This window comes from Camellia sinensis, chromosome 6 (genome assembly GCF_055761805.1).
Source record: "Camellia sinensis isolate YWXY chromosome 6, ASM5576180v1, whole genome shotgun sequence".
In the NCBI taxonomy this organism is placed as follows: Eukaryota; Viridiplantae; Streptophyta; class Magnoliopsida; order Ericales; family Theaceae; genus Camellia; species Camellia sinensis.
The window spans coordinates 182571300-182595433 of record NC_138966.1 but is presented as its reverse complement, the minus strand read 5'-3'; the positions used below and the strand labels follow the sequence as shown (position 1 = coordinate 182595433).

The 24134-nt window shown below is 33.3% G+C and overlaps 2 protein-coding genes across 2 annotated transcripts; one reads left to right on the top strand and one right to left on the bottom strand.

The window, feature by feature from the left end:
- Positions 1–592: 592 nt before the first annotated feature.
- Positions 593–6221, bottom strand: LOC114273721 (kinesin-like protein KIN-4A). The gene is made up of 12 exons (XM_082876768.1): positions 6112–6221; positions 5165–5393; positions 4681–5067; positions 3950–4041; positions 3656–3797; positions 3356–3446; positions 2987–3102; positions 1419–1517; positions 1219–1332; positions 1011–1127; positions 820–900; positions 593–598 (listed from the first exon to the last, which is right to left on the bottom strand). The coding sequence occupies exons 4-12, from the start codon at positions 3985–3987 to the stop codon at positions 593–595; spliced, it is 804 nt and encodes a 267-aa protein (XP_082732894.1). The 5' UTR covers positions 3988–4041; positions 4681–5067; positions 5165–5393; positions 6112–6221.
- Positions 6222–12657: 6436 nt separating this feature from the next.
- On the top strand, positions 12658–14349 carry LOC114282691 (uncharacterized). Its single transcript, XM_082876767.1, has 2 exons — positions 12658–13192; positions 13658–14349. Exons 1-2 carry the CDS (start codon positions 12658–12660, stop codon positions 14347–14349), a joined length of 1227 nt encoding a protein of 408 aa, XP_082732893.1.
- Positions 14350–24134: the final 9785 nt, after the last annotated feature.

The window sequence follows — 24134 nt, the reverse complement described above, 5'->3', positions numbered from 1 at the left end:
ATTACCCATGTACATCTGAATTAATTACCCGCCTCACAATGATGTTGGAAAAAAAGAATCAATTCAATTGACAGCAATGTACAAGAAATGTTTCCCTCACCTGTTATGCAAGCAGAAATCTAGTACTCTCTTGTACTTGTATCTATGTTTGAGGGTAGGAGGTGAGATGATCCAAATGCAATGCTGTTAGACAACTAATCTAAAAGCTTAAGCAGATGGAGAGGATTTGGTTAAGCATTTCAATCATCAACATTGGACTAAACATAATGAGAAATTATTTCCCGTAAATCGTAACGCCCTTCAAACCTGACAAAGGCTCTAGAAACTTGTTGATAATTCATATGCATTATCCAAATGTAGAATAATTAAGGAAATAAAAAGTGAGTCTCAAAGCATATCAGCTACCGAGGCTTACTGTTCAATGAAGTTAGTGATGTGTACAGACACAGATAATAAAAATAAAAATAAAAATAGAAAGGCCCTAGATAATTTTACTGAAGCACTTGTACGAAAGAAATCTTTACCATTTTCTGGTGCTGATTTAAAGCTTGAAGTTTATGTTGCTCATATTGATTTCTTCTGCCTTCCTTCCTTACTGCTTGAGAAAAAACGTCATCAACAATACATTCAATGATATACGTGCATACCATGAATAACATGTTCAACTTGTTTGCCTCTTTCTTTTTCTTTTTTTTTTTTTCCTTTTTGATTAATTAAATCCGAAGCATGCATAAGTTAAAACTTTTATAAGTGAAACATGTTTGCTTTTTAAAAATGAAGAATCCCAGGTTACATGGATAAGTGGGAAACGTCAAGTACCTGAAGCAATTCCTTCTCATGAGAGGCCTTCCATTGTCGAAATTGCTCTGCCTCGTGTTTTATCTTATGCTGCAATTGAACCTACAAATGAAAGGGAAAATTAGTATGACGGATCCTAAAGTCATATAATAAATAACAGCTTCATGGTTATGTCCTGTCTGCTTGATACAACCATTGGAATGAGAACAAACCTTCTGGACCTTGATGGTCTTTATCTCATCTTGAAGCCGCTTTGCTGCTTCATCACTTCTTTGTTTTTGCTTTAAAAGCTGAAGTTGACAATCTTGTTTCTTCTTAAGATCTAAAATCTGAAGTTGGGTTGGGGGTCGGAATTTTTAGCATTTAAATAATGACAAAGGTTTGAGACAACATAATGACATTGGAGAGAGCAAAAAATACCTGTGTCTCAAGTGATTTTAATTTCTGTGCATAAGCTTTGTGCATTTTCTGCCTTTGTCCATTAGAAGCAGCAGCAAGGTTTTCAATTTTAGCTAGCAAATGGTCCCTCTCTTGCTGTAGTTATCACAGACCATCATCACCCTCTGTAGTGATGAAATAGACAACTAACAATGGAAAATTTTAAAATTTTTCCATATAACCTGGACTGTTTTCTTCTCTTCCTCGAGTTTCAAGATTCTCTTCTCAAAGTGCTGACTAAGTGCTTCAGTGTTAGACCCTCCAAAATGTTTCATTTCTGACTGCACATAAGTCACAGAAACAATTTTAAGAAAAACAATGTAAATTGCAAGAATGGAATACAAAATAAAATCTATTTCCAAACATTCACCAATTGTCAAATATAAAAAATTCCCAAGGAATCAAATAAATTTCACAAAAATTGTTCAGTAAAAATTACAGTGGCAGATCAAAGTAGCAGGCAAAAAAATACTTTAGATTCCAGTGGTACTAATTCTAGTAATTATGTTGCTACATTTAAGTTGGTGTTGTGGAGTTTCTCTTTTTTGTTGGTCGTTAGATTTTCATTGTTGAAGATCATTGATTAGTGTTCCTTGGATTCATGTAACCCACAAAACATGTCTCCCTACATTATTTTAATAAAATGACACATTAAAAGGATAAAATAAAAAAAATTTATACACATATATATATAAAGAAGTGGATGAGCTCTATCCCAAGAGAGAAATAAAAAATACCGCTAAAGATATAAAAATTGAATCTTGAATGCATAAACAGGCAATGGCAGTGATGAAGATATCATGTAGCCTCTAACATCAATCTCTTTAATATTGAATCCCATGTGAAACGCGTGTTAGAAAGATGATCCTGAATTTACAAAAACATTTATCATGTTCGTAGACGTTAATTATGTATAATAATCATAATCAGTTCTGTCTTTCAACAAACCATTAGAAGCACTCTTTCATATTTTCTCCCTGACACAGTGCTGAGATCCTAATGGATATGAATGTGAGTGGACAGCCCCATGCATGTATCGTGTGAAACAAACCACTAGAAGCACTCTTCATACTTTCCCCCTGACAAGTGCTGAGCTCCTAATGGATATCAATGTGTGTGGACAGCCCCATACAAGCATCATGTGAACATGTATCAATGTGTGTAGACATAAGAATGACACTAAATGGCCACTATTATCAATATATTCTTTGAAAATAAGGCAACAACAGCTTTTAAAAAAGTAAGAATATATTTTTAAGGATGCAAAGCAAGACACTTTGTAGAAATCAGAATCCCAACCCTGTAGTTTCATCTCGGCTATATCTCTTGGAAGGAATAGTGACAAAAATGGGGAATAGGCCTCCTAAGCCAAAAAAAAAAAAAAAAACTAGCAGAATTATTTACATTACAAATTAGAACATTAGCTCTGGGCATATCCACCCTTGTAGTTTGGGTAAAATTGTAAGGGTCGAAAACATCAGTTTTGCTCAAAAAAGAGGTACATTAGTTGTATTCTCCTTTAAGCCTATGTCATAAATAACAGACTAAAACATTAGCTTTGGGTGTATCAACTTTCATAGAGAAAAAATTGAATATTCAAGATGTGTGACCCAACAACCAGTTTTTATGCGGGAGATTAGAAAAAAAAGGCATATTAGATGTTTAACATATGTTCTCCGTTAAGGATTGAGCCTATATGATAACAAATGTATGGCAGAAAACTGTATAAAACAAAGCCCATCAGTGAAACCTCTTTCTGCTCCAAACGCTTGTTTAACTCATTAAACTCTTTGCCCATCGTTGTTCGCAAGAGTGCATGCTCCCACTTTTTTGCTACAGCTTCATCAATTTCCATGTAATTTTCACCTGCAATTTTTGGCAAATTCATTTGAAACATAAAGAACTGAACTAGAAAAGTGCAATATGAGTCGCATGTTTTAGAGACTAAACACACCTCTCTTACACATACTGTGTAATATAAAAACTGATAACATGCCAACTAAATGACAGAAAAATCAAAGTCTGTCATGCATTAACTAAGGGTATGACATCTTGAAGCTTATTCCCCTCTGCTTTTAGCCTCATTCATCTGAAATAATCTCACAACTAAGTAGCTTACCTGTCATGGCTTCACCCATGGGATAACCAGATGCATCCATGCTCTGTAAGCCCTTCTTTAGCCCATCCCTTTTAACAAAACAGGAGCCATCCTGAGATAGAAAATGTCACATAACTATCAATCAAGCGCCAACCAAAAAAAATAACTATCAATCAAACTATTGTAATGACCAAAACCTCAATAAATATGGTCTGTTGACCACAATTTAGTGGCAATAAAGAGGAAAGTTAAAATTGCAATATATATATAATTCTTTTATTTTTCTTCTTCGAAGATAAAGAAGGAATTATATTAGCGTACTTCAGCATCTGTTTCTCTCGGCTCTACAACAGCACGTCTGTTGTGGTATTCATGTAGTTCTCGAGAAAGCTCCTTATTAAGTTCAGCCTGCAAGTACTCTAGCTGCTGCCGCATATTTTGCATCTCATTCGACATCAAATCTCTGTTAACCTGTACAACAAGATAATGTGCTCCCTCAGAAATCAAAAGATACAGAACTTGATGCCAATAGAATCTATCCATCTCCAAATAGTGAAGTGGAAATATTTAACAAAAAGAAAATAATAATAACATATAATCATCAAGGTTACTTACAACAGGCTTATTCTGAATGTTTCGAGCACGATTAGCATATTTGAGAGTGTTCAGAGTTTCCTCAACATTGATGTCAGCAGGGCTGATGCAGGCTGGAAGAAGGATGATGGCAGAATCAACCAGACAAGAATGAAAAAGGTTTTAACAATAATCATAGGTGCACAGGCTAACCAACTTATCCCCAGGAAAAGATGGGAGGGGGGGGCGAATTGATAAAAAAAACAATTAGAAAATAAAAAGAGTTATAGAACAAACAACAATAACTGGTTTCCAGATTTGGAAGACGAAAGCACTAAGAGACCCACCCAATCTCAAGACAAACCCAAGTAAACTGTTTGATAAAAAATGGAGTCTTTTCATATATATTTCTACTGCTCAATTTAATCAGCAAAGGAACCAACAAATGCATATTCATCTGCTACATCAACTATGAGTTGCCTGCCTAATTGGTGGCTAAAACAGGCATTTAGTATTAAAAATGTATATCATCCTGCAACTTGACAAGTTGTTTCCCACTGATTTAAACTCTTCAGATTTTTAAATTTATTAAAAACCATTATTTAACCCTACAACAAGCTTACATTGCAACATTCAAGTTCATGAAAATTTTGGTAGAGCATATGCACCAAAAAAAATGTATATTGATACATGCAGAAGAAAAGCAATAAAGTCCGCATCCAAAAGTACATTATTTAACTGTACATGACAGGAATTAAGTTATTAATCCATACCACCATTAATTGCAGGCCAAGAAGAGTGCAAGATGGTGTTGACCAATCTGGAACAAGGGCTTCAAGAGCTCAAGCGTTGTAGGTTTATGTTACTTTGGTCTCATCTGTTCATAGTTCTCCACCCAACATAGTAATTTGGCCAAGAAAAAATACTTCTGTTTGATTACTAGTCATTTCTTACTACACTACAAATTAGCGTACATTTTTGTTTTTGAACTACATGATTAACTGTGTTTATGTGCATAAATTTGATTGCTGCAAGCCTCCAACATGATAAGCACTCTAACACGCTGGAAACTTCAAGCTGTCGGAAGTATGAGAATATAGTGTAGTCAAAGCCTCATATCCCACTATCCTCCAAGTGATGTTGTGTTCCCATGGTCTCTGCTGCATGATTAAGAGACAGATCCCAAAGATAATATATTTGCAAAAACCACACAACAGAATAGAAAACATTGAAGAGTCAATACCATGACATCCATACCTGAATGTTTGCATTTCTTCCATCTGCCCTCTAATTAATCAGTCACCAGACCTTCACCAATTCTTTCATCCATCAAATTCAAATTTGATGAATAAAGAGCTAAAAGTGAGCTTTAATTCAAGGCATTGTGTTTGGTCTGACTGTTGGGCTGTTGTAATTCAGGGCTATGTAGCTCACTTTTAGCTCTTTATTCATCAAATTTGAATTCAGGGCAATGTGATCTTGGCAACTGGGGAAAATAAAAAGCATAAATCACTTGCATACCAAACAGGAAAAAGGACCTCAAATACTAGAAAAAAACTGGCAGTATAAGAGTGTTTGCAACCTCATCACTACCCTTTTGTGACAACATTACCAGTCACAAAAAAAAAAAAAAAAAAATTAGCACAGAGGTTGAAAACATGAAACTAATGGTGTTTCTGTTGCCCCAAGGAGAATGCATCAATTTTATAAATTTAATAATCACTTATTGAATAAAACTTTCAGCTTCCACTTTAATTGTTCATGAGACGTAAGACTTTACAAATTTTGAAAACTTGGAGTGACAGAAGTCTAGTAAGGCTAAAGGGTTGATTTACCTGGAAGAGAGTTACAAAACCATTACCAAAATGAAAATAACTAATGAATGATAGGTAATCCAAATTAAACAAATGTACAAAAATAGCATGCTCAACTGTACCAAAAGGGAGGTTGAGTGTAATTATGCTAACTATATTTTTCTCAAATATCAGGGGAGGTAAGAAAAAGGGTCTCCATAAGTTATTTTCTGAGTAATAAAAAATCCATCAATCCTCCTAAATGCCCTAATTGTTTATTGATTGCTCAACATTGTAAAACCAAAAACATCCCAATCCAAGTATACATTGAACTGTGCTTGTGGGTGTATGTAATGTATAATGTATGGTTGAGAATAAAATCGAAGATAATACATAAATATAATATCATACTGAAGATGGGCAGGTTTGCCACATTGAGCACATGATAAGGTATCTGAGTCTCTGAACATTCGTCGTGAATCGCTTCTTCATCTTCTTTTTCTTCGACAGTGACAGCGTTGTTGTGGGTTCTCTAAACACGGGTCTCGAGGAAAGAATCGACTTGGTCTCAGATGAAGGCTTTGCGGTCAAGACAAGTCGACGCCGAACTCTAACTCCAGGGTGCACCGGACAGATCGGGCGGTGGTGGTGTTTTGGTCGGAGGTCTGGAGCACATCCCAGAGCCGATTCACCAGCTTTGAATCCGAAACCATGTTTACTATTACTCGTATTCAGATACTCCGATCCGATTAAAGAACTCAACCAAGAAAAAGAAGAGAAGAAGAAAAGAGAGTGAAATTGGTGACATATGATTTAGGGTTTGAAATGGTTTGATTTAGGGTTTGAAATGGATGCGTGTGGTGGAGTAGAGTGACTTTTGCAAAGAGTAATTTCATTTTATCATTGGGCACAAGAGTATTTCATTTTGGCGCCTCAGCATTTCATTTTGCCCCAAATTTTTATGAGAGAGAGAAAAATTTGAATGGTTTAAACAGAGAACAGGCGGGGGAATCTGCACCTTTCACTACAACAAAAAGCACCAATGGCGACTAAAAAAATGAATTTCGTCGCTGAAAGTTGCACAAATGGCGACTAAATCCATTTTAGTCGCCAAAAATGAAGACTTTTGGCGACTAAAACCATTTAGTAGCCAAATGTATATGTATTGGCGACTAAAAATCAGTTTGGTCGCCTATTATATGGGTTTCAGCGACTAACACAATTTTCGTCGCCAAAAGTGATGGTTTTTGCCAACTAAAACAATTTAGTAGCCAAAGGTGCTGGTTTTAGCGACTAAAAAACAGGTTAGTCGCTGAATGTGCAGGTTTTTGGCTACAAAAAAAAAATTAGTAGCTAAAAACTGACAATTGCCGACTAAAACAGGTTTAGTAGTCAAAAAGTGACATTTTTGGCGACTAAAAACAGATTTAGTCGCCAAAACTGCTTTATTTTTAAATGGAACTTAATTTTTTAGCGACAAAAAATAATTAGTAGCCAATAATTATAGCATTGGCGACTAAAAATTGATTTTAGTCGCCAAAAGTGGCCCAAATTTTTTTTTAATAAATCATTTATTTTTTACATAAATTATATTTGAATAAAAATAATTATATTTATAAATATTGTTTTGTATTAATATCGGACAATATACTATATAAATAATATATATTTCATATATATTCACGTGATGTGTAGTGGCATAGTGGAGGGAGTGTGTTGTTAAAGGTTTGGAATGTTGGATGGTTGCGGTTCGAAACTCAGAAACAGCAAGAAAATGGGATTTTTTTTTTTGACGGAAACACCTTCGACGACTAAAAAGTTAGTCGCCAAAAGTCTTTATTTTGGCGACTAAACGGTTTAGTCGGCGTTTGATTGAGTATTGGCGACTAAATTATTAGTCGGTAAATGTATGATTTTCAAAAGTGTAAAACACTATTGGCGACTAAATTATTGGTCGCTAAAAGGGCTCCTTTTTGCCGACTAAAACAGGTTTAGTCGCCAATACCTCCCGCGACCATTTATTGGCGACAAAGGCAGCGACTAAAAGTTTTAGTCGGGGAAACCCAAAACTTGATTTTTAGCGACTAAAAATGGACCTTTGGCGACTAAAAATTTAGTCGCCAAAGGTGATTTTTCTTGTAGTGTTTGGTGACAAAATTAGTTTTTGGTCGGCAAATGTAATTATTTGCGACCAAAATATTTTAGTCGGCAAACTCAATATATGGCGACTAAATAAGTTTAGTCGCTAAAAATAAGTTTTTGGCGACCAAAATTTTGGTCGCCAAAGATAAAAAATAATTTTTTATTTTTCATTCAACGACTAAATAGTTTTAGTAGCCAAAACTTAATAGACGGCGACTAAAATATTTTTAGTCGCTAAAAATAAGTTTTTTGGCGACCAAAATTTTGGTCGCCAAAAGATAAAAAATAGTTTTTTATTTTCCATTCGGCGACTACATTGTTTTAGTAGCCAAAACTCAATATACGGCGACTAAAATATTTGTTGTCGCTAAAAATAAGTTTTTGGCGACCAAACTTTTGGTCGCCAATTCCACAACCAACTTATTTTTAATCTTTCGCGACCAACTTATTTTTTGGTTGCCAAAATGTGACCTTCCGCGACCAAATTTGTAGTTGGTCGGCAAAAGCATACCACTTTCTGCGACTAATAATATTTGGTCGCCAAAAATAATGATCATTCGCAACTAATTAATATTTGGTCGCCAAATGTCATTTTTTTTGCGACCAAAATTTTTTTGGTCGGCAAAAGTGGTCGACAATTGTGTAAATTCTTGTAGTGTTGAGGAGTCTGGGAAATCTCTTGCAAAGCTTCTTGAGTTGAGCAACAATGATCTTTCTGCTCAGTTTGGTATGAAGAGAGGCCATATCGCCAGTTTCTTGGAAAAAAGAATCAGTTGTTATCCTTTACAGGCACCGCATTCTCTCCCTTCAACCCAAAAGACCATCACACTTTCCCGATATTTTTTTTTTTGATCGGCAAAGAAAAATTTCATTAAAAATATGAAATTTACAGGTTCAAGGAAATAATACGCACTGAGAGAGATTCGAAGAGTAAAAATTCACTCTCCTACTACTGCTACTCGCGTTCTTACAACCAACCCCTTAGTTTCACGATTTTAAAATTGAAAAAACAACAAACAAAATAAATTAAAAAACCACACTCATGAGCCCCCACCTAAAACACAGATACACACCCGAAACCACACTCTGACTCAAGCACTGTTACACACTTGAGCCCCACACCTGACCCACCCACCCTGCACCAATGACAGACACTCAACCTCCAAACTGCCGGACCCTCAGGCTCCAATGCCGCCGAGCACCATGCACCACCCGTGACCGAAACTACTCTTGCTTCACCATCGAGAACCACCCGAGACCGAAACTACTCTGCTTCACCGCTGAACAACGACAGCCTCTACTTGCTTCACTCTCCTCTACTTCAGTTGCTGCAGCCTCCTCCTTTGGATCTCCTCCGTGACCCAAACAAACTCCTTCGATTGAAACCTCACCAAACAACGCTGGGCAGATATGATTATATCATTAACAATGGTGAGCTTATTTCTATCAACTCTAGCAAAATATAATTATATATAATATATCTAACTTGGGGGTTAAATATAACATCAATGTCACTTAGTGTACATATTTTCTTTGTTAAATTTTAGCTTATAGGTACTTGTCATCTCAAAGCCAGTTGATTTTAGCTTATTCATCTTAAAAAAAAGAAAAAAAAAAAAAACACCACTGTTGATCCATTTTCTAAATTATGCTTGTCGTCTATCTAATCATTTCGGGGAATGTTGGAGTTGATTCCATGCATTTCAAGCTTTGGGAAGTATCTGCGTTACACTCACTCCAACAATTTGAAAGAGAACTGATCGTCTGTAACTATATAATTTTAACAAAGCAAATTCTTCTTTTTGTGTGCCAAGTTATATATTTTTATATTTATCATATTCTCATGCAGCTTTGACCCACTCTGCAAATTTAATTTTAATAAAGCAAATCCTTAAAATATATATATATATATATTTTTTGGTATACTTTTATATTTAAGTTCAAATTCTCATGTAACTTTGAACCATTTTTTAATTTTTTTTTAATTTTTTAATTTCAAATAGAAGATTTGTTAGGAGCAGAAGTTTGGTAATCTAAACATTTTCGGTGGTACTACATGCAGAAATTAGTATACACACTAATGCACCAACTAGTATTATGATATAATTATTGGCTACATTTATTATATTAGTTACAAATACCAAAAACCATACAAATGATGTCACATCATCTGTTAGTACATTAATGTGTATATTAATTGGTATATATAGCATTATTTAAACATTTTACATTGACCTTAACTATTGATACAAAAAACATAGTAGAAATTTTAATTGTCCTAATATTTTAATGTTTATAGACATAAGTTTTGAAATATTAATATACTAACATATAACCATGCACATATAAAAAAAATAATTTAGAATAAATTAAATTTTAATCATTTTATTAGAATATTTGCATTCAGATATAATCTTAATTAACATATATATATTTAATGAATAATAAATTCAACCGCTGGATTCTTATATATATATATATATATATATGTATTACAGTTATGTCGTTAATTATATATTTTAAGTTTTCAATAAGAAATAGATGTCATAATTTGAAAGGTAAAGATGAAACAAATAGAATAAATCACAAAAATTATATTTATGAAGTACATTTTGTTCTATAATTTTTTTTTTTTTTTATAGTTTTAGTTTATTTTTATGTTAAAGTTTATCCAATTATATATAGCCAAAAAATTCATTCATGTTTTCTATTTAAATATTTTTAGATAAATATTATGATTTTTTTTTTTATATTTTTCCTTACACCATGTAGTTTAATTATAATTGAAAGTAAAAGAGCATTTATAAATTAAAAAAAAATCCATGAAATGTAATTTTAAAAATAAAATTCCTTTGTTGATTAATATTATGAAATTATTTATATTTTTATAATTTTTAGAAAAAAATATAAAAAAATAAAGAGCATTTAAAAATTTAAAAAAAATTGCAAAATGTCATTTAAAAATAAAGGGTATTCACCTGCATAATAAAAAATGATTAAAAAAAATATTCCATCAGGAAAAGTATATAAAAATATTAAAATAGAAAAAAATAAAGAAAATGGTAGTTTGATCTCTAACAATATAACATTTATAATATTTTCAATCTTCTATGGTAGTGGAGTTGTTTAAGAGGATTTAATGCATCTTAACAAGTACTTGTCAACAAAATCCATATAATATTTTCAGTTCTTTATGATATTGAGGTTAATTAATATAAATAAATAATTTAATCCATTCTTAACAAGTGACCTAACCCTTAATCTAATTAGGATTAGGATCCCTTTCAGTCTAGATTTTGGATTGGAGTGAGATGTTTGGGCCTGTGGGGCTTACCACGAGTCTCATTTGATGATCTGAACTATTTATTTTGTTGGACACTTCGTCTATTTCACTAACAAAAAAAATAGGTCAATCCGATAACTGTAACTTGTTCAAATTATTGCGTTTGTCACTAAAAAAATATATAATTTATTTTTAAAAACACAATTGTTGTCTTTTTTTTTTTAGTGAAAAATTGAAAAAGTTATAATTCTCAGATCGACATAATTTTTTTTAGATGAAATACACAAGGTGTTCAATAAAATGGACGGTTCGAATCATTGAAATGTAGCCCATGATAGGTCTCACAGGCCCAAACAGCTCCCTCTAGTCCAAATCCTCCATCTAGATAATATCAGTAATGCTATGCAAACAAAGAACCAAATGCAGAAACTGTTCATCTGGACGACCGGTCGGATAACCAAGTGGTCGACCGGATGATAAGATGATAGTCGCGATCAACAAGCTTTGGCCGGTCAACTGCTCAATCATCCGGCCGATCGTCTAAATAAACAGTGTCTGTATGTGATTCTGTGTTTGGTACTCTATTTGCATAGCACTATTGAATTAATATCCATTCATGGGAGCCAGCTGGGTGTTGTTGGCTGTAATGATGAACGGGTTAAGCTTATGATATGGAGTAATATTAGAGATTCCAAACGTTTTATCAAATATTCTATCAAATATTTTATATAGGTGTGAGATCTACGTATGACTCATATGGTATGAGTTTCACTCCTATATAAGATATTTGATAAAATATTTGAAATTCCTAATATTTTTATATGATACGCTAACTTCAATCAAAACACTTTCTCGGTTCTTTTCTGTCATTCAACTGTTTCTTCCTCAATAAGCTTTTAATTCTACCATTGCACGGACCTATAAATTCTAGCAGCCATTATTTTCATTTCTTTTTTCAATAATATTTGGGATCATGAAAAAATATCATGAAATATTTTATAAAAAAAATTTATCTCTTAATTAGTGTGTGATGTTTTATGATATATGTAATCTAACAGTGGGGAATGTTTTAGGATCATCTTTATGATATATTTTTTTCATGATGTCAAGTATTATCCTTTTTTTTATTTTATTTTTTTATATGGGGTGGCAGCAATTTGAATTACCCATTTCATAATAGTACTTCATCATGTGTGCATGATACATTTATGCATTTTTGCTTTGGGCTTTCCCCTGGTCAACGACCCACTGATTAAATAAGAAAAATTATTTATAAGCATAAGCTTTTTTATTAATGTAGCAATAATATTCTGAAAATTGTCACTCACAATAAGAATATATGCTTTGATTCGAAATGAAAAGAACGCAAAAGACCACACCATTTTTTATCTAAATTTATAGTCATAGAATTTACAGAGCCAAAGGGTAATGACAGGGTTGGGACTGGGGCCAAAAAAAAAAAAAAAAAACTGGTGGATCATACATACATACTACTACTACATATATATGTTATTGGGTTCTGCAAAAGGCAAATGGCCACAAAATTCATAGCAGTCTCACTAATTCGCACTCTCCTTCCCATTGCAGTCACCATGGATGTTAACTTGTACGAGGCTGTCATGGAAGGCAAAGTTGATGTCCTCAGGCAACACGTTGACCAGATTGATAACCAAGTCACCCCCAATAACAACACTGTTCTTCATGTCGCAGCCCAGTTTGGCCGATTACAATGTGTGGAAGAGATATTAAAAGAGTGTCCCGTGTTCTTACGTCGGGTGAATAACAAATGCGAGACTCCTCTTCACTTTGCGGTGAGGGAAGAACGCTTGGATGTAGCCAAAGCACTCATAAATTGTGCGAAGGAACTGGACCGAGAACTTGAAAGTGGGGGCGGAGCAGCCAAGGAGACCTTGAGGGCGACAAATGAGGACAAAGACACAGCCTTGCACATGGCAGTGCGGAATGAACACTTGGATTTGGTCAAATTGTTAACAGGAGAAGATCCAGAGTTTCAACATCCAGCCAATAATGCTCATGAAACTCCACTATACCTGGCTACTGAGATATGATGTGATGATGTGGTGTCTGCGATCTTGGGAACTTGCACATCGCCAGCTTATGGTGGCCCTGGTGGTAGAACGGCATTGCACGCAGCAGCAATAATTAAGAGCCAGTCTTCTGAGAAAAGTAATATTCTTCTCCTCAAACCCTTTCTCTTTAGTTGCAGTAATTATTGATATTTCATAATAATAGAATCAAAAAATCGGTTTGGAAAAAAATAAAAAAATAAAAATGAAGTTCCATGCTGAAAACAAACAGGAATTGGAACAATGATATGCCTAATTGTCAGCATAAAACAAGAATTCAAATTCACCAAATGTTGTAGGAGATTTCTGACACAAGGGGGACAGAAGTGTATAGAACTAATAGGGATTGACATTGTTGCCAAAATTCAAGAAGGATTGAAGCATGTTTTTGTTGCTAATATATGTATTATTTTATCCTTATTACCTTTTATTGGTTCTGTTTCAGATCAAATCATGAGAAGATTGTTGGAGTGGAAGCAGGATCTAATCAAGGAAGCAGATGAGTACGGATGGACACCACTTCATTATGCTGCCCGCTGTTGTAATGTAGAGGGAGTTAGACAGCTACTAAAAATGGATAAATCAGCTGCATACATTACTACTCCAGACAAGGATGACAAAAAGACAGCTCTTCATATAGCTGCTGCTGAAGGTTTTAAAAGCGTAATGAAAGAGATTTTGTTACAATGTCCAGATTGTTGGGAGATGGTCAATGGCAAAGGACAAAATGTTCTTCACGTTGCCATGGATATGAGGGAGAAAGGTGCGATTGAATTTATCAAAGACATCCCATGGTCAGGCCATCTTAAAAAACAGAAAGACATTGAAGGAAACACACCTCTCCATCTGTTGTACCTGTATGATGCTGTTACTTTAGCTTCGGCGCATCTGAGAGGTTCAACAAAAGAATGGTGCAATAGAGAATATGAATGGGCTTTCAACGATAAAAACATTACGCCCGAGGATATACAATGGTCAAAATTTCAGGTAAAGATATGCCAACCTTACTGCACATGGCATGTTTTCTTATGGTATGCAACACACACACACACACACACACACACACACACACACACACATATAGGGGGAGGCTCCTCTCCAGTTGGGATACCCAACCTCCAACATGTTTTTTTATAGATGAAATATTCAACGAGTCCTATATATTAAATGGTTCGAATTATCAATGTGGGCTCCGTGATGGTTCTACGGAGCCCCAACAACACCCTCCCGCCCAATTTGGATAGGAGAGAAGCGGTAATATGTAAGGTTTGTCGAGTACTTCATTCCTGTAAAAAATTATGTTAATCAGATATTGATAGTCACTTGACTATATCAGATTTGAATAAATAATTTATTTTAAGAATTATACTTATCGTTAACACAAATGTGAGTTGATTAAGTGGTTATCGATATCCGATCAACGTGATTTTTTGTAAGGATGAAATACTCGACAAACTCTACACATTAAATTATTTGGATTATCAGATTTTATGGTGAGCCCATAGAGGCTCAACAATATTCTCCGGTCTGATTTAGACAGGAGAGAAATTGTGAGCTATATATATATATATATTATACGGTTAAGAAGCAAACTTTTCACTTTGCTTTGCCTTGTGCCACATTATCCTATGCATACATCGAACGCACTACGCAATATATTTGCAATTCCTTCTTATCAACAATTCCTTCTTAGCCATATTATATATTGGATTTGGGGAGGGTATTTCCCGACCAAGATCAATTTTTGGATTTGTTTTTATTCTATTGAGACCTCAGGAGTGTGTATATTGTATATGCCATCTTCTTGAGTCTTTAGGGTGTATATGCCTTTCTTTTCAGGAAAAATTATTATTTAGTACTAGTTTAATATAGTTATTACAGATTCACGAAAATATTTATAATTTTAATTTAATTTAATTTTTTTTTGGGTAGAATTTACTAGTTATTTGTGATTATTTTTTAAAATTTACACTGAAATTTTATCTTCTTTTTATATGGTTGTTGAGGCATAGGACAGGGCTAGGCTTGGCTATTTTTTGCATGAATAATATCCCATTTTCATGTTTTTCTAAAAAAATTATATTATTATTATTATTAAAAAAGAAAAAAGACTATTTTTTTCCCCTCTTTTCAAGGTTTCATCAAAGATTATTAAAAGTTCCAAATTTGCCAAAGAAACAGAAAATAAAAATAAACATAAAACTCTTAGAATTAAATAAATCACCATATTTAGTTTTAAGTTTTCAAAAATAGTTTTTTGAGTTTTCAATTGATATTTTTGTATTTTTCATGATTTTTTAAAATATTTTAATCAAATTTTTTTTTTGAATTTTTAGATCCACTTAATTTTAAAGTAAAATATTTGTACAAAAATATTTAATAAAATAAAATATGAAAATGTACTATTATTTTTTATTTTTTTTTTTGTATTTGGTGAATTTTTTAATTTTTTTTCATAAATATTATACTTTTTAAGTGTATTTTGATTAGGTGCATCCAAAAACTAAAAAAATTGTGTAAAATATTTAAAAAATTCACTAAAAATAAAAACAAAATACGAAAAACAAAATACTCAATTTTCGAAAAAGTGGACTCAATTTATTTTCTGAAACAAACATGGTGATGATTTTTGTAATTTTACATGACCCTGCATAGCGATGACACATTTTAGCTTTGGAAAATGATATACAAACTCAATTTTTATACTCATTTTTTAGACTTAATCACGTATAAGTAAGATGATTAGTTGATAATTAGAAAATATATGAGAGACAAATAACACATGAGAGTGATTGGTTGATTGATTATTGAATTTGAAAAATTGGTTTAATTTTTGAATTTGAATAACACTAATTTTTTTTTTCCCCACGACTTCTAATACGTGTAGCTTTGATTGATTTCCAAATGTTTAAGATTCTTTTATTTTCTAAAAAACTTTTTTTTTCTTTACTTGTGTTTATTTTATAACCTTGCCTTTGACCTGCTTAACCCACTGTGTTAAAATTGATGTAGTAGAGAAATGAAGAGAATGAATTATGTATTATTGATTGATGTGTATGTTGTATGTTTACAATGATATATATAGAAGAGAAGAATAGGTAGTAGGTGGAGTAGGTGAAGGTAGGTGTAGTAGGTGATGGTAGGTTTGGTGGTAGGTGTAGTAGGTGATGGTAGGTGTGGTGGTAGGTGATAGGTTTTAACAGTCCCCCGCAAACTCAAGGGGGATAGGAACTAACCAACTTGAGTTTGGAGAGAAGAACAAAACAAGAAAATAGACCAATACATAAAATAAAAGAGGATAGGAGACACTGTATGGTCGTGTCAGACCGTTGGTGAAGACACTGGATGGGTGTGTCATAACGTTGTAGAGGACACTGGATTGTTGTGTCATAACGTGGTAGAGGACACTGGATGGTTGTGCCATAACGTTGTAGAGGACACTGAAAAAGCTAACCAGAATCAATGTCGGAACAGTTTATAGGGTCATGTCGGACCGTTGTAGGAGATACTGTATGATGGTGTATATAGGCTGCCCAAAAGATATATATGCAGATATATATAGCGAGCCCTCAAAAGACACGCCCTCAAAAGGCGCGCCCACTGCATCAAAAGACGAGCCATCAAAAGGCCATTTCACTATATCTTGAGATGTATGATTAAAGAATGAAAACTAAAACCAAAAATTAATAACTTTTATTTCTAAATTATCAAGAAAATGCATTTTTTGAATCAAAAAAAGAAAAAGAAAAACTAGTTTAGTGAGAAAAAAATCACATTATCGTCATACAATTTTCTCTTTTTTTGGAGTAAAAATAATTTTTTGAAACGTTGCTTTTTCTTATTTATTTTTCTCAAACTAATTTTAATTTTTTTACAGTTAGATTAAGATTTAGATTGAGATTCACCCAACGATCAGTTAAAAAAAGAAAAAAGAATCGAAGGTTGGTTGTTGGAGCAAGATTGTTAAAATTTAACATTTTGTTATTACAGCATACCAAATTATAATTTTGGCATTTCAAATGGAAAAACCATTGGAAATACTATAATAAGTCATCTATATACTAAACTACATGTGTCCCGAGATTAGTTGAGCTGCACGTAAATTGGTCCGAATAAGTGCACATAAAAAAAATATATATATACTAAACTACATAGGTGCTTGGTAATTTGGTGACAAAATACTTCATCCACCTATGACTTAATTAAAGTGTTTTGCCAGTTTTAATTTTTACAAAGCAAATTCTTTAAATCTTTTTTATGTGACTGGTTATATATGTTTATATTTCTCATGTTGTGATGCAGCTTTGGACCGCTCTACAAATTTAATTTTAACAAAGCAAAATTTTCAAATATTTTTTTTATCAATATAGTTCATATTCTCATGTTGCTTTGAACCATTTTCCCCCCTTTCAAATAGAAGATTTGTTAGGAGAAGAAGTTTCATAGTTTAAACATTTTCTATTGACCTTAACTATTGATAATAATATATATATAGTAGAAAATTTACTTGTCCTAATATTTCAATATTTATAGAAATAATTTTTGAAATATTAATATATCACTACTAAAAAAAGTACTTTTTGCGACCGCTACAAGCCGTCGCAAATAATAAAAAAACAGTCGCAAAAGACTTTTTGCGACGGCCTATGCGACGGCAAATGAGGGTCGCGAATGTGGGGGTGGCAAATACTTTTTGCGACCGCAAAACAACAGTCGCAAACTATTTGCGACCACCTAACCTACTTATAGCGACTAATATTTTGCCGTCGCAAAAGAGTTTAAAAAATACCTACAATGTATTAGTGACCATCTTCTTACCATCGCAAAAAAAAAAAAAAAAAAAAAAAAAAAAAAAAAAAAAAACCTACAATGGTATATATATAGAGAGAGATATATATATATATTCAAATATTATATACAATAAACGTAAAGACATATTTGCAAAAATCTCAACATTCATGCATTATTTTTCATTTCTTCCTTTAATAAAATCTCAACATTCATGCATTAACACTTCTTCTACACTTTCCTCGAAACTATCACAAACCTCAAAATATAATTTCCACTAAACCAAAGAACTAAACAATCAAAAAGAATTGAAAGTGAATTAAATACACATCCATGCTTCCTAGGTCCACACAATATTCTTTTCTTTTTTTAACCTAAATGGTGTAAAAAAAAAAAAAAAAAACCGCTCTACTCTTACTTGCGTGTCTTCTTTTCCATGTAACGCATAACAACGCTGCTCCTACTAGTTGAAGGGAATGAACTTTCAGGACACAATGGAGGCGGCTCTCCCGTGAGAACCATTGGAGAAGCACCAGTCTTGATGATCTGCAACACTACTCTCCACGCTAAGACCAGAAAATGAGATGCTGGAATGGGCATGCATTGCAAAGCAAAGATTTGGATCAGTTTTAGAGCTTATCACGGAATCAGCAGATGCCGGATTGCTGATAGCTGGCTGCATTGACTTAACTAGTCCAATTAATGACCCCTGGGAAAAACAAGCAACATTTGATGATAAGTGCATTTTAAGTCTGTTGGGGATTTATACACCAAAATATTTAAAAATAAAACTCAATTCACAAATATATCATCATAAAAAATTTTGGGACATATTGCCAAAAATAAAACTTGAGCTGCAGAAGCAAACCAAATTTTCATATTCATTTATATATATTTCTCATAAATTTTAATCCATGTAACAAAAAAAATAAATCAAGCATCATGAACAACAAAATCCCCAAACTGCACATCTATATGTGCTACAGGCACCAAGCTTTCCGCATGATTGGCAATCCTAAAATTGATGTTTTTCGCACCATGAAAATCAATCCATGGAGGCAGCCCACCAATCCTAATTGTCCTCGTGCTCGCAGTCCTATTCTCATGGCAACAAGGAATGAGATTGTAGTGGCGTGCGAATGTGCTATGAGTTAGCTACATGTCACCGGTATAATCAGTACCAACAACAACTTTTACCCCTTGTGATTCTGCGAGACAGATACATTATATACTCTTCTTGATCCACAAGAGTTTGAGATAGTCCTCTAATCCCCACAACCCTATTGACTTAAAATTGATGATAAATTACTTATACGATTGATCCATCAATTCACCCACTTATTTCAGCCCCCTACTGATTCACATAATGGATTCACATAGAGTTAGGGTGGGCTTTAGTAGTTGACCTAATGAACCAGCAAAATTCCAGTACATTCCAAGGTTAAAAATAATATATATATATATATATTTCAAAAAAATATATCGACAAATTATTCCAACTCACTACAAGTTATTAGACAATAATATAATTTTTTTCTAACTTCACTTTAAAATTACGTTAATAGTTAAAAGACTATCTTATGTAATTATATCAAAGTGTGTAAGGAAACAGATAACAAAGTTCTTGCACTCCTGATATGTTGATAACACTATAAGACCCAACCTGCCAATCACATTAACACATAAGTAGTCTGATCATTTCACACACAAAAATTGAAGCTAACCAATATAAGATAGGTATTCAATTCTATTATAACAAGATCACAATTGTGTCTACAACATTGGCACTACTATGAAAGACTAAAGCAACGAAGAACGCATTTACCTCTTTTTCCTATTCTTCTTTTGGTTCTTCTTCTTGTTCTCTTGTTCGTTCGGCTTCTTCCCTTGTTTCACCTTCTCCCTTGAGTGGAACAAGGCTTTCGACACACATATTTGTTACAAATAATTTTGGAAGACCATGAATGTTGATATTCTTAACTGTTTTATGTTCAAGATCAAACCAAATAAGATTATCGTTATCATTGTCTTCCACTCTGATTGTGTGTGTGTGTGTGACACAGAGAGAGAGAGAGAGAGAGAAAGATATACATTGCAGCAATGGTGAACATCAGAAAAATGAAAGAAAGCGCATAAGCTGTTCGAGGATAGCCATGGTATCGACGTTGGCAGCAGCAACAACAGAGACAGAGGAGGAGCAGAGAAAGGCCAAATCCCACAAACCAGATTGCAGCAATAACAAACAGGTGAGCACCAGTAAAAGCCACAGACTGCATTTAGAACTGAAAATATCTACACTAGGACACCTGTTATTTGACCCTCACTTCCAAAAGACAGAATTGCAATATCACTATAAGCAGTAAAGAGTACAAAAATTTCAAAGATATTGTGTAACCCATTAGAAGTTCACAGACAAACTTCTCTGCTGAAAAAGAGTAGAGGAATCACTATTATGCTTTTTTATGCCTTTATTTTGAAGCACCTTCATCTTGGGTACTACAGGTTCTTCTAGAACAACATAACCCAACAAGTTAAGCCTTAACCCTATGCGTCTGCATCTCTTTTTAATCTTTGTCATTCCTTCTTGTTATGATTTACATATAGTCACAGACTCATAGTTATATTCATGATTCTGGAAAAATTAAATAGGCACAATGAATTGTCAATAGTTTTTCATTACAACACAAAACACTTGCAATATCACTATAAGCATTTTTGTAGTGAAGATCATGGTGCTAAATACAAAACTATAGCATTTTTTTCTTTTCTTTTCAAAAAGTCATGGCGTTGTATACCTTCTGAGGCTCCAGCATCAACCAATGATAAGTAGTACTTAGGCTCGATAAAAATGTGCGCCAGTAAGATGAAATAATGGCTCTGTTCCTCCCTTGTTCTTTGGATGACTTGTACCTATTTGAGAACCGGGCAAGCAATTTTCACCTTCAAATAAATAATTCAATGATTATAAGCTATCAGGTGCACTATGATTATTTGGAGAGCTGTGTAGTGTTGATATCTAAATAAGAACCCATGGTTTAAATATGTATAATTTATTCTCATATAACTATCAGTTGAGATATAGCATTTCTCAATATAGAACCATGCTAACATCCAAATCTCTATTTCTAGAAAAATAGAGGTTCATCTGCACTAGTTCTTCTGCTCACTTTGACTTCTAGTTTCGGTATTACAAATGGTTTTAGGTAGTGATCCCCTGCATTAGTGCATATTTCAGAAATATTGTGAGGAAAACAGAATCATAAAAATCAGTTTTTACATTTCTGTAGAACACTAAAAAGTATTTAGAAACATTAGTGAAATATATATTGGTGATCTGTTATGGTGTATGGAAACAATGTGTTCCCTTATAGATATTGTAACAAGGACGCATATGGCAGTGGCCAACATCAATATTTAACAAATTAACAGAATCAATTAATTGCACACAAAGATTTCACAAAATGAAAAACAGATGAGAGATAAAATGTAATGCCCAACCTAATGTTTAACATGAATATTTTTCTAGAAATGCAGATCACTGCTTATAGTTGTTAGATCAATAATGTTAACAGATGAACAGTACAGATGATCAATAATGTTAACAGATGAACAGTACAGATGATCAATAATGTTAGATCAATAATAATTACAAAGGCTTTTTCACCATGGTCTGACAGACTACATAGAGTGAGGAAGGAAGGGATGGTTTAGTAATAGAAAGTAATAATATCAAGACAAACTAAAAAAATCCAAGGCAGCATTTAGGCAAACACATAAAAATAGACTTACAGGTACTGTAAATTCTTGAGCTGGCCAAGCTGAGGCACCAAAAATTGGCCAGATAATGCTGCATTTCCAAGATCACTGAAGAAGAGACAAACAACCATCATAGAAGACCTCAAAAATTGGGAGAAAGTTATGTACTTCATGGAAGTTCAAAATGTTTTCATGTGCATTGATATCATCAAAGAAGATAGCTTACACTCTTATCACACTATTTTCATTTTTTATTTGGATCAAACCTATGGCATAGATCAATCATCAACCCCATGTATATATCCTATATTTTAATTTTGATTTAAAACCAATTAGTCACATATAGAGTACACCATCACTGTTAATTTAATTGTCCTTTATTTTATCTCCGTGTACTAAGGTCTAGCCTACACACACAAACTTGCAGGCACACTGTATATAGAGAACATAGGATTATGACTGAATATTAGGTTTGTTATAGAACCTGACATGGCCTGAGATGCTAAATTAGAGATTTGAAAATAAGTTACCACAAGCACTTCTTGAAGTTAAAAGTTTGTTCAACATAGGATTATGAACTTGATCCATGCTTATATTAGTTAGTGTTGTTAGTCTATATAAGCTTACAGTCTATATAAGCTTACAGTTTTGACTAATCATGTATGCTTTGGTTTAGGGAAGAGTGAGAGAAGTATCCTGTCACAATCTTATTAACCATTATTCAAAGAAAGAACCTTTCCACAATTTTATATTTATACCAAATTGATATTAACATTGTCACTCACAATATAAAAAGATATTAGTCAGTAAAGTTTAGTGTTATAAAACTTACCTAATAGACTAAGCAAGAGATACTGGGTGCATGTCCAACTAGGCACATTGGACACAAATCCTGTACTCTTTTAAGTCTTACGCGTGTCAAGTGTTCAACACCATTACTTCTTGCATTTAGAAAAGTCAAAAGCAACATAAGAGATAATCAAGCATTATTAAAGGTCAAGCAGGGGACCTTAATTGTGTTCTTCCACACTCTTACATTCCATAAAATTAAAACCACAATTTAGAATACTAAGAATAATTACATGTGAAAGACATTACCATTGCTTCTTTGAATAGATACTCCTGTAAGTGAATGCAATATTTGAAATCAAATGAACTAATAGATAGGAACAAAGTCGAACAATTACCAAAAACAACAGGGGCTAAGTCGAACAATTACCAAAAAAGGGCTTAAACACCAGGGTTTACGGAGCTACAAAATACATTTAAACTGAAAATACAAATCGAAATAGCTAGATGCTATCATTCTTACTGCTATTATGTGAATTTTCAGAATGTAAATGTGGGGAAAATTATTATTGTGCTTCACATGTTAACTTTAATATGAAACTAATTTTTTTAAGCTGTAAAAAATTCAAATAAATAAACAAAACACTAGCTATACTACAAAAAAATTCAATTAAAATTCCAATGCACCTTCATCAGACAAAATATTAAAATAAAACAAGTCTATACAAAATTTAGGCTATAGAAATTTTTTGTTTGAATAGCGTCATAAATTCTTTTTAAAAACTCTATGTAATTGTGAGTAACAAAGCCATAGAGAGAGAGAGAGGAGAATAAAAAGTAAATGAATCAAACCCTAACTTTTGCTCTCTCACAGTATCTCTCCTAAATTCTATGAAATTTGCGAAATTGGCTATGAATCGCAGAACAAAAAATAATCGAATTCAGATGTGTGTATATAAATATGCATGTATATGTGAGAAGAATTGAAAATAGATAGAAACATTTCAGATGAGAAAAGAAAGAATTGCAAATAATTGAAAACCTAGATTTCCTAAGTCAGATAGAGAGAGAAGCAGAGGTGATAGAGGAGGTTGAGGATTGAAAAATTACTTGTATTCTCACAAGACACCGATGAAATCACCTAATTTGCAATGAAATCACCTGAAAATTCAACAAATTGACAGGTACATTACAAGTTTCTGAATTCAGAAACAATTTAAGAGAGAGAGAGAGAGAGAGAGAGAGAGAGAGAGAGAAGAGAGAAGAGAGATTGAGAAATTGAAGGGGAGAGAGAGAGAGAGAGAGAGAGGGAGCCATACCTGTGACGACCATGGGTGAGTGCGAGAGAGAGCTAAGGCACATTGAGAGCTTCCATCATAGAGAGAGAGAAAGTTATGAAATTGAAATTGGGGAAAATTAATTAAAGAAAGCCGTGTTATTTGCATCCCTTATAAGTTATGGCTGTTGCTGATATTTTCTTTTTCTTTTTTTTCTTTTTTTTGTGACCGCTTGTTTGACCGTCGCAAAAGAAGTGACGCAAAAAGTCATTTTTCTAGTAGTGTATGTTGCAAAAGGCATGAGCCGAATAG

What these genes read in the sequence shown, in the direction of transcription:
- LOC114273721 (XM_082876768.1), bottom strand. Translation starts at nt 3,987, where the DNA reads ATGCTAATCGTGCTCGAAACATTCAGAATAAGCCTGTT. An exon ending in TAAAATCACTTGAGACACAG is followed by an intron (nt 1,128 to 1,218) that starts GTATTTTTTGCT and finishes ACCCAACTTCAG; the next exon opens with ATTTTAGATCTTAAGAAGAA. An exon ending in AGACCATCAAGGTCCAGAAG is followed by an intron (nt 901 to 1,010) that starts GTTTGTTCTCAT and finishes TTTCATTTGTAG; the next exon opens with GTTCAATTGCAGCATAAGAT.
- LOC114282691 (XM_082876767.1), top strand. Translation starts at nt 12,658, where the DNA reads ATGGCCACAAAATTCATAGCAGTCTCACTAATTCGCACTCTCCTTCCC. An exon ending in ATACCTGGCTACTGAGATAT is followed by an intron (nt 13,193 to 13,657) that starts GATGTGATGATG and finishes GTTCTGTTTCAG; the next exon opens with ATCAAATCATGAGAAGATTG.